The following is a 16,829-nucleotide window of genomic DNA, read 5'->3' on the forward strand; positions in this document are numbered from 1 at the left end:
TTGCTGAATTACAACTTCCATCACCCTTGAGTTGCAACTCCCTTCAGCCACAGTCAGTCAGTCATTGGTTAGGGATGATTGAAGTGGCAGTCCAGCAACATCTGTTGTTGTGGATCCCTCCCACGGACTGAGTTATTCCATTGGGAATGTCAGTTTGGAGCATGCAGGCTCCATATGTCCCAGCTTTTGAGTGTCCTTATCTGCTGGACTGTGGCTGTGATCAGGCCTGGTATGGGTTATCTCTTCTGGTGCCACAGGACTCATAGATAGGGGTGGCCTCTCTGAGTTGGAATTGGGGTTCAGACTGCTACTCATGGTGGGGACCCTGACAAGTGCCTCCAACACCACTAAACTAATACATCTGGTCATCACCTCCATGTCCAAATCAGAGCCCAGACTGTTGCACTGGGCAGAAGTTCTAACATCCAGTACTCAACTATCTATCTATATCTATCATCTATCTATCATCTCAGCGCCTAGGACTTGCCGATCGCATGGTCGGCGGTTCGAATCCCCGCAGCGGGGTGCGCTCCCGTCGTTCGGTCCCAGCGCCTGCCAACCTAGCAGTTCGAAAGCACCTCCGGGTGCAAGTAGATAAATAGGGACCGCTTACCAGCGGGAAGGTAAACGGCGTTCCGTGTGCTGTGCTGGCTTGCCAGATGCAGCTTTGTCACACTGGCCACGTGACCCGGAAGTGTCTCCAGACAGCGCTGGCTCCTGGCCTATAGAGTGAGATGAGCGCACAACCCTAGAGTCTGGCAAGACTGGCCCGTACGGGCAGGGGTACCTTTACCTTTATCTATCATCTATCTATCTATCATCTATCTATCTATCTATCTATCTATCTATCTATCTATCTATCTATCTATCATCTATTTATCTATCTATCTATCTATCTATCTATCATCTATCTATCATCTATCTATCATCTATCTATCATCTATCTATCTATCATCTATCTATCGATCATCTATCTATCGATCATCTATCTATCGATCATCTATCGATCATCTATCGATCATCTATCATCTATCATCTATCTATATCTATCATCTATCTATCTATCTATCTATCTATCTATCTATAAAAAAACCTCCCACCCATCCATCCATGAGTCTTCCTTCATGTTTATCCGTCTGTGAACCTTTACCCACCTGCTGATTACCTTGCAACTACAGTGGCAGAAGGAAGGGGAGTCTCTCTCTAAGTCCTCTAGTTCCTGGCACCACTAAGGCAAGCACTACTGATAGTGGAATGGGGTCTGTGTGACAGGTCATCAGTCTTGACTTTTGGATCAGCAGGAGCAAACAAGGGACATTGGGAGGAGTGGGTTGGAGATTTGCAGGTCAGGAGATTGGAGGTGAACATGTCAGTCATGTCAGTGTAAAGGAAGAATTGAGTTCTTCTCTGGCTCAGATTGAAATTTGGGGCATAGAAGAACTCAAGGAGAACATAATGTTCTCCTTGTCTTGGAGGCCGCCTTTAAGAGTCCCATGAAAATGTCAGTACAGACTCCCCGTTCATCACAACTCGTTTCCTGCTAGTGTGATCGGCGTTTTACAAGTCTTTAATGAAAGCTTGCTTAGTTTGGAAACAGCTTGTTTCCTCCTTACTTGTGGAGAAAACAGGAGCATCATAAGGATTATCAGTGCAATCTTGCGGCAGGGATCAGTTTCCTCGGCATGCCGTCTGCCATTAACGTCTTTGGTGCTGACTGCAACTTAGGCCAAGAAGCAGTGACAGAACAAAACAACACAAACCTGTCAAACTGAGTTTACAATGTGTGAGTGAGTGTGTGTGTGTGTGGAGTAAAGACTTCTTCCTAGCAAGTAAAACACCTGTCAGGGCTGCCAGGAGTACTGCTAATTACACAGCAACTTTATTATGTCCCACTTGGAAGAACAAACAATACTTGAAGTCTTGAAAAATGAACAGGCTTCCCCCCTCCTTCTTTTTTTTTTAATAATAAAAAAACAGATTAATGCATTCAGAGTGTGCATTCTCTGGATGCTCTCTGAAGCACCAAGAGACTCGAATGACTTGAAGAATCTCCTCTTTGTTACTCGTGTTCCATAATAAAGTAATTGTGCAATTAGAAATAGATTAGCGACAGGAGAGAGATCTCCCCCCGCCTTCGCTGGCTCAGGTAAAAGACAGGCCTTTTGAATGCATTTGAAGTGTGCTTGCAGCAGCTTTTCCTCATCTTGCATTGACCTTCTGTTAGCCCCTGGCAGCTTCGACAAAACAGAAGAGAAACTTCTCCAGGCGCAGATTTTTCTTCCCTCTGTTGTATGAATAAATTTGCTGCTCTTTGATTAGGACGCTGAGGAGTGTGTCGATTTTTCTTCTACTACTTCTGAGCTCAGTGATAGATTCCTGTGTTTTCTCCTTACACCATTGGTTGCCAGTGTGGCACCCGCATGCGCCAGTGTTCCTTCCTGCATCCACAAAAGCTCTCAGTATATTTTTTTAATTGCATTTGGTATCCCACCTTTTTCTCCAAGCAGCTCAAAGTGTCATACATAGTCCCCCCCCCTCACTGAATATCATAACAATCCTGTGAGGTAGGCTAGGCTAAGAGGCAGTGGCTGCTCCAAGGTCACCCAGTGAGCTTCATGGCTGAGTGGGAATTTTTAAGTCTGGTTTCCCGGGTCCTAGTCCAACACTCCAATATCTCCTCAAAAGTCCACAAGGCCTGAGAGACACTATGTTCTTCCTGCTCCGTACCAGTTTGTACTGGCTCAGCCTCCTGCAGTAGACAGCTTCCAACATGACCACATGTCTTGGGATGCAAACATTTGACACCCACTCATGTTGGAGCTTCTCTTTGTGAGCAGGTGTGGTGATGATGGCTGATGTAGATGCCTTTCCCCCCATTGATGGCATAGTGGATGCTAGAGGAAGAGCATGCCCACTCCACTTTTAAGAAACTTATATAATCTCTTAAAGGCATTGAGAAACTGAACCAAATCCATTAGGTCACGGGTTGAAAATGCAAGCAAACAGATAGTTCTGAGGCATGCAGAAAACTCATAAAACAGGATGCAGTCCCCTGTAATGACTGGCTCCAAAATGAACCACCCTGAAAGGATATCAGAGAAATGGGGAACATACTCTTCTGTTTTCTTCATGGCTTACTATGTTTGTTTCTAGGTCCTGTGGCTGTGATCAGCGGGGAAGAAGATTCTGCCAGCCCCCTTCATCACATCAATCATGGCATCACCACACCTTCGTCGTTGGACGCTGGCCCGGACACAGTGGTGATTGGCATGACCCGTATCCCTGTCATCGAGAACCCACAATACTTCCGTCAAGGTCACAATTGCCACAAGCCAGACACATGTAAGTGTGTTTTCAATGTTTGCCTATGTATGATGAGGTGAAGACAGGGTGAGCAAGCCAGGGGGAAGTGAATTGAGGAGTACAAAATGAATATGCTTCAGGGGCAGAGAGGGTGGAGAGCGGGTCTTGTATGGTCCAGAAACCAGAAGTGAATCTTGTGTCCCCAAAATCACAACATACACCATCCAGTAATCACTTCCTCTAGACATGACACCAAATTTTGAGACTCTCATCTGCCTTTGAGCATTATATAGAAGACTTCCATGAAAAGAGGAAGGTAAATAAAGGATATGGTGCAATGAGAAGCTTCCACCTTTCACTTTCTATAGGCTTCTTCATGGTTGTGGCACCATGACTGTCCTATTAAACAGCAGACAACACCTAGAGAGGGGGAAGAGACCATTAGTCAAGACATTTCCTGTGCTATGATTGTGCATAGAGATACAAAGGCAAGAAGTGAACCACTGGCAATAGCAAAATCGGTAATGAACGCTTATATACCTGGACAGAGGATGAGGCTTCATATTGTGCTGACAGTGCAGAGAGTCCAAAATAGCTTGAAAGAACTAGTTTCTGAAACACTGTTCACAGTTGGCACAGACTCTAATCTTAAAGACTGCTGAAACAAAGAACTGGAGCAGAGTGCCTGTGATCTACAAGTATTTGAGCAACTTGCAGGTTTCCAGTAGGACGATGCCCATGTTTCACCATTCTGCCTAACACAGAGCTTTTTGAAAGATTGCTCCAGATGTGGCTGAACTACAACTCCTATCATCACTGACCATTGACTGTGCTGCATAACAGAACAGGAGTCCCCCACCACATGTAGGGCCAAACGTGATCTACAGCAACCTATTTTATGTTGGCATTTCTGTTTTCCCTAAATGGGGCCAAGTAACATTATCCAGTTTGCAAAGCCCTTTTGTTATTAAACCAGCTGACATGTTCATAGGGACATTACCGAAACATTCTTTGCCAGTGGTTTGCTTCTTGCCCCGTGACTCTTGTGGGATAGCTTCTTTTTTTAATCCCAGTGAACACTGAACTCCTTCCATTAAAATCAAGAACATCACTGGGGAAAAACTCGTCCTTTCCAGTTTGTCGGGGGCCCTTGTAAGAGCACCTAAGGTTGGTTGAGACATATCCTCAGCTCTGTAGATTTTCCAGAATGGCTCCAAACCAAACCATATGAAAGGTCCCACCACTTCTTCCTCACCCGTCTCATACGCTTCCCATCCATGTGCTTTGGCATCATCTATGTTTCCTGCATCTAGTCAGGACTGTGGAAGAAAACAAATCTCACCCTGTTCATGGAGGTGGGGAGTCTCAGAGGTTCAGTGGGAAAGCTCCTTGCCAATGGCTTTTCAGCTGCGCCTTTGCTGTTCTATTAGCTTCAAAGAGTGTGGCTCGGAAAATGCATGCTTAGGATTCTACTAGGATGGAAGATTTAAAATTTATTAATAAACTGTGCAGCACAACTCCGTACATGTCTATTCAGAAGCACGACCAGTTGAATTTAATGGGATTTACTCCCAGGTAAGTTTTTATAGGATTGTATCCTTAGTTGGTTTAACCAGCAGATCTAATTATAATTAGAACTGTTCCAAATATTTATCATATTAGGTGTTTAAAGGTAAGAAATAGTAATTGCATAATGGGGGGACACACACACATACACAAAGACCTTAGTTTCATCTTTGTGTAATCCTCTTTCATGCCATTGTTACCCCTCAGTGCAACTGCATTAGTATCATCTCAACACCACCACAGACACACACCCTTCACCCTTCTTCCTCTTTCTAAACTAATGGCATGGGCCATTCCTGCCAATTAGAGATCCTGTTGTGAATGGCAGAAAACTTCACTTTGCTATGATCAGTCAGATCCAGCCGCATGACGACATCACTGATGGCAAGTGAGGGCAATTTAAACAGAAAAGCCAACGCTTTTGCAGAGAGTGTCAGAAAATCACTAATAGGCAGAAACATGCTTCAGTGCTGCTTAAAATGTTGGGGGGGGAGTGGGGTGCAGTTTCAGTTTTGCCCTGATTATAATTGGGGGATCAATTTTCATCAGAGGGGCTGGAAGTTAAGGCCTGAGGCTATTCTGGTTTAGGTTTGCTTCTGTAATAAGGAATGAAAAAGAAAGTCTGAATGACAGCCTTTCCTTCTAATACAACATGTGGTAACTTTTGTGTAAATTTGGTCACCCTTCAGCATCTCAGAAAGGCACATGAATTGAGATTTTTTTTTGTAATAATCAACTAAAAATGCTTTAATCAGCTTGACAGCCCTACCTTTGAGATTCCATGTATTACTAGGCAATGTCGATGCCTTACTCTACAAACCTGTGTGTGTCCATCAGCCAGCCCAGAATAGTTTATTGTCTCCTTTTGTAACTAAGGACGAGTTTGCACATTCAACAAAATCAAATGTTAAAGCCATCCCTGGATTTCAGACTACAGGCTTGGGTTTATGTATTCAGATTCCTTTACTGGCCTTAGCTTGAGTAACACCAAAGACAATGAAGAGGAGAATTTGAAGGCATTTACATTCTAGGTACCAGGGAGTGTGAACTACATATATATGCCTCCCACTCGCATTGTTATAGTTGGCAGCACTGCCAGGGCAAGCCAGAGTGGGAAGAAGCAGGGATGGGGCAGGTCATTCTTCTTCATTTTGGATTATGGTCCGAGTTGGAGAAGAAGTTTGTGGTGGCTCAGGAGATTGGTTCAGCATCTGACCATGAATTCTGAGAAAAGCAAATTAATATCTCAAACCATCGCTACCACCAGTTCAAATCTGAGTGGCATCATTACACATCACAACTATTTACATGCAAATGTGCCAGAGTATGACCCTCTCCATCCTTTCCCAAGGTGCTCCTGTTAAGTTTACCAAAGAGCTCCTTTCTAGAGAGCACCATTACAGTTTCACTGAGCATGTTCCTCCTTCTGGGAGGGAAAACAATGAAAGTACATATATCTGGGTGTGTGGACATATTTGAAACATGGCATTCCCTATCCCCCATCCCAAACAACACACACTAGTTGGACTCAACAATATTTGCCTTGGAGGTTTCTATCCTAAGTATGCAGGGAGGGGGAGTCTCTGGAACATGCATTCTATCATCCTTCTCAGGCCCAATTTATACTCCCTGCCTACTGTAAATAGGCAGGGAATTCCAAAGTACAGGTGCTGCCACACTAAAAGATCTATTTCTTACAAATGCGGAACAGGTGTTTTGTGGTACCTGTAACAGTGCCACAAAACACCTGTTCTGCATTTGTAAGAAATAGAGGGGGACTTTCTGCATGCAAAGCAGATCTTCTACTGCTGAGCTATGTTTACTGGTCCTGATCTGAAATCAAGCCCTAGGGATAGACATCTCCCAATATTGGAGGCATGAACCACTTTTTCAGGATGAGTCTTGTCCTTGTTGCAGATTCCCCCTCCGCCCTACCCCAGTGTAAACCAAACAGCAACAACAGCATGAATTAAGCTCTGGTTTAATTAACTAACAGCTATTGTGAGCATCATTCGTTCAGCCCATGATGGAATTTCCCCCTTGGGGTGGTCCTGTGCTTAATAGGCACTATAGCTGGAAGGAAGAGTCAAGGCCCGTAATCTGGAGCGAGTGCATCAAACGGTGGCAAGACATCACTCACCAGAGCAATGGGCTGTGTCCTCTTAATTCCACTTGGCTTTGACTTTGATTGTAATGTATTTGTTTGGAGTCTGTTTCTACCAAGAAAGGGGGCTGGTTCACACCAGGAAATGGAGGAGACGGTAGCTCAAGCAGCTTCCCCCCTTTTCTAGGTCAAAATCTTTCTTGCTCCCTTTTGCATTCTTAGAATGCACTTTAAAGAGTGCTTTCTGAACCGCAATGGGTTGGTATTTTCTTTCGCTGTCATCGCTGGCATTTATAAAACATGCCAGCTGCCTTGCTTATGTGAATGACATTGGTTGGCTCAGTGGATTATTGTTTACCGTGAATTGGAAAGGTCCCTATAGGCCAGTCTGAGGTTTCTCGGTTGCCGGGAATCCTACAAAGAGCCAGGTGCATTGAACTGGAATAAGGCTAAGACGGTGGTGGAAGTAAACAAGCAAGCAGAGAGCTGCAGAATACAAAGTTGGAGCTACAGTCTTGAAGGCATATGATACAGTAGAAGCTAAGCCAATCTGGGTCTGGTCAGGACCTCCTGGGGAAACCTGTGTGTGTGTCAGGGACCGTGCTGAGGAGGGCTGCACTGAGGAGGAATGGTGGGAGACTCCCCTCCCCCTGACCCTGAATCTTCCCAGGAGCAGGAAGACAGTATAGATTTAGAACAGTGGTTTGCAGAGGGGCATAGTTCAGAAGGCAGTCACTGGGAAATACTGGATGGGGAACAACTAGCAGAAGAAACACTGGAAGAGAGAATGTTAACCAATTCACAGTCTCTGAACAGCATCCCCACCCACCCATCCCCAAGGGCACGGAGAGCTCAGAGAGTGTTAGAACAGAAAGCACAGAGGGTACAAACTCAGATTACAAGACGTAGGAGTGATGTAGATTAATAGGGATGGAGGAGGGGTGAGCCTTAATTGGGAGCACCGTCATTCTAGGGAGACGCTTTCTTCTCTCTCTCACTGTGTTTATTAAAGAAACTAACTGGTAAGACTTCCCTTTCATTTGATCTGCTTATTTACTGCCATGGGGGAGGAAGCCAATTCCCCGAAGCCTGACAGTTTGCCAACTTGAGGTCCATGATGTAACATAGATGTAATAAAGCAAATAATCCGGGCAAGGCTATGTAAGTTTAGGAATCTTATCATAAGGACTAGTAACTTGAGATCTGTTTATGAAAAAGGTAAGTCACTCAGAAAAGTGACTCCTGTGGCTCAGTTCCAAATTGCACCCCCCAAAAAACACATTGATAAACCAGTGTGACAGTTGATTGCTACTTCAAATGGTTTGGCATTCACGACCTAAGATTTATGCCAGAGAGATATCTCTAACAATAAGTGGTGTGGTAATGATTTATCCCTCCTTTAGATTTTATCTTCTTCTCTAAACCACCGTAATTGTGATCTGGCATGTTCATAATGGAGTGTTTCATATCATACCATAAACCTTCATTTGATGCCAGAAATGCTTTGTCAGTACTGTCAGCACCATGAATACGATTTCTCCACCCATTTTCCAAAGACATCCTCCTGTATCCACAACACTCTACCTGGAAAAAGAGAGTGGGTGAGTCTGAGATTTTCAGCACAATTCTAATCATGCTTGTTTGGAAATAAATCCCATGCATATCAGTGGAAATTGGTACCAACTAATATCCTTAGAAATGCTGCCAAAGGACTGATCAATGAAAGCTGTTAAAAGAAGTGTTTTGGGTGACATAATTTTGTGCATGCAGACCAGAGACCAAATCAACACCTTCTGTACATGTTGGTATTGGATAGATCTGTCTGTTTCTGGTCAGTTTCAGTTTCACATGGTTTCATCCATAAGCTTATCCTATCTCTTTTTTATTTTTATTTTTTTGAGCTGAGAACTGTTATCACAAAATCCGTAGACATGTAAAAGGAACGTAAGACAAACTTGACTGAGTCAGACCAAATCACCCCTTTCTCACAATGGCCAACCAATTGTCTGTGGGAAGCCCATAAGCTGGCTTTATGCAAATATATGTAGGTTTAATCAATTAGTTGATTAATTGGCTAAGAATTCTGCAATTGGGTGACAGTCCTTATCACAATACTGAAAATAAAAATGGTAGAAAAGGACAGAATTTGCTTTTTGTTCAAGTCCATGGAAGCTAAGTCAAGTCAGCCTTCAGAGCTGTCTGCCAGATCGTTTGGACCAAGCATAGGCAAACTCGGCCCTCCAGATATTTTGGGACTACAATTTCCGCCATCCCTGACCACTGGTCCTGTTAGCTAGGAGTGATGGGAGCTGTAGTTCCAAAACATCTGGAGGGCCGAGTTTGCTTATGCCTAGTTTGGACTGTAATGCCAATCAGTATGTCCATACCAGCATGGGCTGATGGGAGTTATAGTCCAAAACAACTGGAAGGCATTGGGTGGGTGAAGTCAGAACTAAGTAGAGGGCAGCCCATTGTTTTCAGAGCTTTCTTCTCCTTTTCCACCTCCTTCCCTTGGCACTGCAGTCTGGCTAGTCTACACAGCCAGTCCTTCTTTGATGAAGTCCATGCCGACACAGGTTACTGATCTGAAATGGTGGGGCGGAGAAAGAGAGAGAGAGAACTGTATATACTTAATGCACTATTAATAGTACATTGACATGATATAGATTTCTGTCACTTTCTATACTAATAGACATTGCTTATCACTTTGCAGGGAAAGGGGAGGGGGAAAAGACGGATGTTTATTCTAAGCTGCTTGGTTCGGTCTAATAGAATGGCTGATGAAATGCAGAAAATCATAGTATCATCAAAACGGCTTCCTGCTACCTCTGAAGCTGGGATGCCTTGTTATGGGCTACAAGACCTGGCTGTTATTTCTTGTTAATGAAAAAAAGGCAAATAGTGTTTTAGGGTATCTGCAATGTGCCTTTATCCTGTGGCTTGGTGATCCAGTTCTGAACTTTTTGCCAAAGGCTGAATCTCATTACTGCGCTAAGATCCTGTGAAGGGGGATGGGTGGGTGGTGGCAGCACATGCACATTCAGAAAGGATCCAAACTGGGTTATAATATCTAAGTGGAGTTTCCAGGAGTTACAATCCAAAAAAGCCAAGGAACTACTGACTTTTCAGTGGGCTACTCGAGAGCAATTCATGAGACTTTTTATTGCATGACAGTTGAACAACTTATATCGGGGGTGGCAGCTTGTGTCAAACTATATCATCACCATCGTTTGAGCTATTTATATATTGCTTAATCATCATAATTTCTAAGTGGGGTACATATTTTATTTTATTGTTTAATCATACAGTGGCTAAAATAAATTAAAATTGATCATAAACGCTGAGAACTTCCTCAAAATGCTTGCTGGAATATAAAAGTATTTGCCAAGCCCCTGAACTGAACTTCAACAGGGAGTGAGCCTGCCTAATCTCAGCTGGGAGGCCGTTCCATAGAATTTGGCTCAGGCCAAAGGGGACCACTAACAGAAGACTACCCCTCAGATCAGGCAGGGATATAAGGAATCAGGCAGCCCTTAAGATATCCTGGACCCAAGTTATTAAGGACCTTGCAAGTTAGTACAATAACTTTTAACCTGGCCAAGTAGCTGATGGGCAGCCAAGTGTAAGCTTTTAAGCACCAGCGTTATGTGCCAGCTAGAAGTACCAAGAAACTGACTGTGCAGAATCATTTATGCAATCTCCTAGGAACACAGGGAGCTGGTGTATAGCAAGCCAGACCTTTCATCCACCTAGCTTAGCATTATCTACACTAACCAACAGCAGCTCTCCACTGTTTCAGCTGGGAGGCTTGGTGATTGAACCGTGGCCCCCTGGCATGTGACGTGTATGCTCTACCATGCAGGCATGGTCCTGCTATTGTGTTAATACCACTACCCTTCTTCAAAGGGAACTCAGGGCAGCACACCTCCTTCCCTCTGATGTTGTAACCTCCCATAATTTCCTGAGAGGTAGGTTAGGTTGAGAGATGGTTTCTGACCTTTGGCTCTTCAGTGACCTTCATAACTTGGAGGTGATTTGAGTTGAACCCAGGTCTTTCTTATTCTAGTCCTAACCACTAGGCAATGTTGCCACACCTGCAGGAGCATACTTCAAGCAGATTTCCTCAAGCCTTCTGCATCCCATCTGTCTCAGCCAGCTTGGCCAGTGGTCATAAACAATGAGTGCTGAAGTCCAAAACGCTGGGATTGACACCAGGTTGGGGAAGACTAATCTGAATATTCATGCCTGTTCTCCATCTTAAGAGCCATTTCTGAATGTCCTTATTTTCTTTAGTGATCCTTCTTAAGATTATGCAAGGAGACTCAGAAAAAGAATAAAATGAGTAAGGAGGAGAAAGAAGCCACTCATTTTCTAGACAAGGTGATTAGCAAGTTCTCTAGCGCTCCACTGAGGCACTATTTAGGGGAACTCAAGTCTCTGCTTAAGATTGTAAGAGACTCCCGTTCTCTTACAATCAGTTTATAGGTAATTGAAAAGTCCCCCCTCCTCTTTTCAATGATGTGATGTTGTCTGATTATAGTAGAAACACCTGGCAAGCTTGCTGTTTTATTAACCCCATATGGCAAAACATGCATGGAATTCTGAGGTTTAGAGAGCTTTGCAAAGAAAATATTGTTCGTTACAGGCATTTTCATTTATTCATGGCACGTGAGGTTGGACGCCATCCTGTTCTGGGCAAGTGGCAAGCTCCATTGCAGACAAGAGGTTAGGGTGCACCACCCACCTCACATGCCATGACTGATTTTTTTTTTGGGGGGGGGGTTTCCTACAAATACTCTGTTAGGGGTGTACACCTGCAACAAGATTCAACTTGCAATAGAGTACCTTAGACAAGCAGTCCAATCTGTTTCAGAGTCACCATGTCTTTCCAACTTGATTTGTTATTTGGGAATGAATTAGATCTTTTTTAAAAAAAGGAAAAAGGAAAAGAAGATCTCAGTTTTCTCCCATTCACTATAATGAATATAAAAATAGCTAAAACTTGTTTTACCTTTTCACAGAAACTGATGAAATTTGCAGGCATAGCAACCTCTCCAGTGTGGGTTAAGCCTGCCAAACCACAGGCAGATACAGCGAGGGATTTTCACACAGGGTGCCTTGATATTTTGTTTTTGCTTTTTTTAAAAAAAAACACTCCAAAAAGTCTGTAACTTTTTCATTTCCTGCCAGAATTCAGTACACTTTTCAGGCACAGTAATCCCTCATGAGAGAATGAAGCCTGCCAAATTTCAGAACAATGGCTGCAGTATTTCTTCTGCAAGGGCAGACTTTATTGTTTTGGGGTGAGTACAACAGGAATCAGGGTGGGGTAGAGGGGGGGCGTTGGGATGGGAAAATGAGCACTGGGAAGGTAATGCATAGTACAGTGGTACCTTGGGTTAAGTACTTAATTCGTTCCGGAGGTCCGTTCTTAACCTGGAACTGTTCTTAACCTGAAGCACCACTTTAGCTAATGGGGCCTCCTGCTGCCGCCGCACCGCTGGAGCACGATTTCTGTTCTCATCCGGAAGCAAAGTTCTCAACCCGAGGTAATATTACTGGATTAGCGGAGTCTGTAACCTGAAGTGTATGTAACCTGAAGCGTATATAACCCGAGGTACCACTGTATGGAAAATACTATGGGAAATACTAGAATGGGAAAATGTTAGTCCCAGCAAATACCCTGTTATCTGAAGGGTCAGTTGTGGTTGGGATGGCCTTCTGAGCAACAGACACCCTATGAATTTTGAAAGAGATGGCCTCTTTGCTCTGGGAGAGAAAGCTCTCTCCGTTGACCTGCATGTAGGAAGGCATAGATCCACATGAAAAACAAAGATTTTAATCCTCAATCTAAATCCCTGAGATTGAAGTACCCCGAGAAAAGAATTCACTGTTATTCTTGATTCATTCATGCCCGAGATACCAGAAGCCAAAACTTGTCCTCTCTTTGCTCCTAGACTTGACCAACGAAATGAAAGACGTCACTTCACTTTCTGCCCTATTGAGATCTGGGCATTTCCCAAGTCAGCTTGGTTGTTGTTTTGGGGGAAGGGTGGTTGTGATTTTTTGGGACACCTGAGGCTTCAAAGCAACTCAAAAGTTAGGGAGTCCCTAAATAGACCTGAGTGCAACACCACTCTCTTTGCTTGTGTTGCCCAGCAACTGGTTTTCAGAGGTAACCTGCCTCTGAGAGTGGAGAGAGAACATAATCATCATGGCAGTCTTATCCACCATGAGAGTTTATCATTCAGAATATGCCACTGCATCCCTAGGGAAGCAGTGGGTCATGGACTCTTATTACAAGCGCTGGTGGCCCAGTGTACATGCCTTGAGGCCAGGTCTTTTGTGGCGACATCCTCCACTTCAGCAAGAGAGCCAGGCTCTCCACGTGGGCGTAGCAGACGTCCTTCCAACAAGCATTTTAACGACCTCATTTATTACATACTGCCCTGGCATAATTGCATATTGCAAGTTAGTAATTACACATATTCACACTAATCGAGTAATTAAATATAATTATATAAGAACTGTAAATACATGGAAATCCACACACACACACTTTCTGGGGAGGAAACCCTTCTGCATAATATAGGATTTTATTTCATATAGATAAATTGATAGTTTATCCACATGGTATGTCAACTTTCTGTTAAAATACTGGCTGGATTGGAATGCAGGGATATTAGGAAGCTGCTGTATACTGAGTCAGACCATTGGTCTATCTATTTCAATTTTGTCCACTCTGACTGGCAGAAGCTCTTCAGGTTTTCAGACAGGGTTCTCTCCCAGACCTCCAGGAAATGCGAGGTATTGAAACTAGGACGTTCTGCATGCATAGCAAATGCTCTACCACTGAGCTTGTCATTGAGAGGGTTTTGCCCAAGTGTTGAGGTCCAAAGAAATATAAGTGTCTTGGACATGAAGCAGGCAGGTAGCCTGTAGGCTGAGGTTAGGCAGACTGGAGACCAGTAGTTTGGTGGCACAGAAGACAGAATAGGCTGCCTCCTTGTCAGACCTTCAGGAAGCTTGCAGACAGACCATATTGGGGGTCTGATTCTGGGGCGTAAGCAGGCTGAGGTCCAGAGTCAGATGACATTGCTTAAGGAGAGCCTGTTAGGGTCAAGTTTCAGATCAGGCAGAGAAGAACCAAGGAGTGGAGCCAGGAGATATGGCAGACAAATTCTGGATCAGCAGGACTAGACAAGAAGGAAATCTTATTTTTCAACATAATGCTCAGGGCCACAATAATGCAAACCTAGCCATGCGTCCTCAGCTTATCTGCTGCAGCTGAATTGATGGACCTTGTAAGGGTGGCATTGCAGCATGGGGTGGATCAGGTGATTAAGTCCTTCAGCTTGCAAGCTGCGTTCGTGGTTCATGGAGTAAGGTGCCTGACTCCTGTTGCCTAGATTCATAATTTGAGTCACCTGATGCCTCACATTCCTTCAGCAACAGGTCATCCTAAGTGAAGGAAGGCAACTCATGGCAGAGTTTTCAAGACAGTGGCATCAGATTGGTTTCACATGAAGTCACCTGCTGGAAAGATTTTAGACTGTGGTATTGATGCACCGTCAATAAATGCCTGTAATTCATTCCTCTAGCAAGCAGCTCCAATGACATAGAAAACCAGTGGTTCATCATACTTGGCATCCCAATGGCATATGACACTTATTTTGGAGGTATTGCATGGGGTTCAGGGCTGTTGCTAACTCCTAGTCTCTAGCTGCATTGGTGTGATGACCCTAGTTGGGATATCTGATTCCAGATTTCCTCCTATGTTCATTAAAAAAAATAATCATCATACACAAGATATAAACCCAAACAAAAATGATGAGCAAAATACTACAAAAAAACCAGAAATGTCATAGGAGGGCACATATCCATTCTCTTTATTTGTCAACAAAATTGAAAGATATGGACATATTAATGTTTATAAGAACAGTTGTCTCATCATATTTCCCCTACTGGTAGCACTGAAGAGTCTTGCAGGTTAGTTGTATTGGTATAAATGATCAACTCTGATCATACAATATAAAAATGTTATGGATTTTCGAAGCCTCTGGAAAGCTACATATTGTTGTGTGTGTGTGTGTGTGTGTGTGTGTGTGTGTGTGTGAGAGAGAGAGAGAGAGAGAGAGAGAGAGAGAGAGAGAGAGAGATACCACAGATATATTTGCAGGCTTTGCAAAGCTTCCATTTTTGTTCTAGAGATACCCTAGCTGCTGCTAACATCCATATAACCAATTCTTTAGTATTCATGTATGATCACCCCACGTACTTAGAAGTCTCTCTTCTGATGTGCCAGGTGTACTACAGTACCTGTCTGCCAACACACAGGTGTGTTACTTACTGCCTACAGCCAGGAGGTTGGGATCTGAGGTTCTGCCTCGTTGGCTCCTGTTTCCCTTTCACAAGTATTCATTGCAAGCGTTTACATCAACAATACAGATCAAAGGAAGCTAAGCGTAGCCCGCAAATGACTAAAGCTGACAGCACAGCGGTGCCTGGTGATGTTGCAGCAGGGATCAACCACACTCCTGGGTGCGGAGAGCCCATTTCCATTAGAAAACAAACCACTCAATTAGTTGAAACTCCCTAATGGGGAAGCTGGCATTCATCTGTTAAGCGAAGAAATAATGTTAATTGGAGCACTGGGTGCTGATGAGCTTGCCTTCTCTGCTAGAGTCTGCTCCCAGTGGCTAGTTCAGTGTTTCCCAAACTTGGGTCTCCAGCTGGTTTTGGACTACAGTTCCCATAATCCCTGACCACTGGTCCTGCTAGCTAGGGATGATGGGAGTTGTAGTCCAAAAACAGCTGGAGACCCAAGTTTGGGAAACACTGGGCTATTTCAATTGGGGTTTAGAGAGGCAGACTTCAACCCTCACATGCAGACAGACAAATCTGGCTCTCCCAATTCTCTGCTTCTTCAGTGAGGCATTGACACCAAGATGTGCTTATCAATCAAGTCTAGTGTCTGCATGGGACACTGTTGGGGCATCAAGTGGGGCTCCAGATCTCTGGCAACAGAATTCACCACTTCTCTAGCTGCCCTTCAAAACTAATGCTCCAATTGGTGCTTAGAGGTTAGTGGAATACCAGTTGCTGGAAACTGCAGAAGGGGAGAGTGTTCTTGGGCCCAGGTCCTGTTTGTGGCCTTCCCACATGCATATGGTGGACCACTGTGGGAACTGGATGCTGGACTAGAAGGGTCATTGACATGATCCAGCAGGCACTTCTCATATTCTTAGGTTTCCAGTTTAATTTCCAACAATACCCTCACATAGCATCACTCCATCCCCAGACTTGGTACAAAATTAAAACGGCAGCTGTCTCACAGTGATCACCTGCTGTTGTCACCCAACATCAAGTAAGCCTGCATTGAGTCCAGTGGTCCAGTGACATAGGAGCAGAGACAGCAGAGGGCACTCTGCAGAGTGCCCCTCTAACCCTGGAGCTGTTGCTAGTCAAGAGGAGCATTTGACCTCATCTAAAGACCATTTCCTGATCATAGTTGGTCTTCCATCAAGTATGTAAACATGAGGAGAACCATCTATGCCACCTTGAGACCCTTGGAATATAAAGTTGGTATATAAATGTAATAAAATTTTTACACACACACACACACACACACACACACACACACACACGAATAAAATGAGATAAGTGGTAGCAAGCAAAATATAGGTTGACCTCCTATTACTAATCTTGCCATCCAAAGGGTGATCTTGGGAACACTCTTAGTTCACCATAAGGTAAGAAAATGACTTGAATACAGAAAGTTGCCCAGTTATCCAAAGTGTGTGTGTGTGTGTGTGAGAGAGAGAGAGAGAGAGAGAGAGAGAGAAAGGTGTGTGTG

At 44.0% G+C, this 16,829-nt stretch overlaps 1 protein-coding gene across 4 annotated transcripts in view; it reads left to right on the forward strand.

Annotated features, from left to right (window-relative positions):
* Positions 1 to 16,829, forward strand: part of NTRK3 (neurotrophic receptor tyrosine kinase 3) — a 402,429-nt gene that overhangs the window by 249,871 nt on the left and 135,729 nt on the right. For all 4 annotated transcript variants that reach the window (XR_008327460.1, XM_053364231.1, XM_053364230.1 and 1 more), the window contains one exon: positions 3,154 to 3,342. Coding sequence is in view for 3 of the 4 variants with exons in the window: in XM_053364231.1 (XP_053220206.1) it covers positions 3,154 to 3,342 (189 nt within the window). In the remaining variant the exon portion in view is untranslated. The remainder of the gene's footprint in view (positions 1 to 3,153; positions 3,343 to 16,829) is intronic.

The sequence above is a fragment of the Podarcis raffonei genome, chromosome 14 (assembly GCF_027172205.1).
Source record: "Podarcis raffonei isolate rPodRaf1 chromosome 14, rPodRaf1.pri, whole genome shotgun sequence".
Classification (NCBI taxonomy): domain Eukaryota; kingdom Metazoa; phylum Chordata; class Lepidosauria; order Squamata; family Lacertidae; genus Podarcis; species Podarcis raffonei.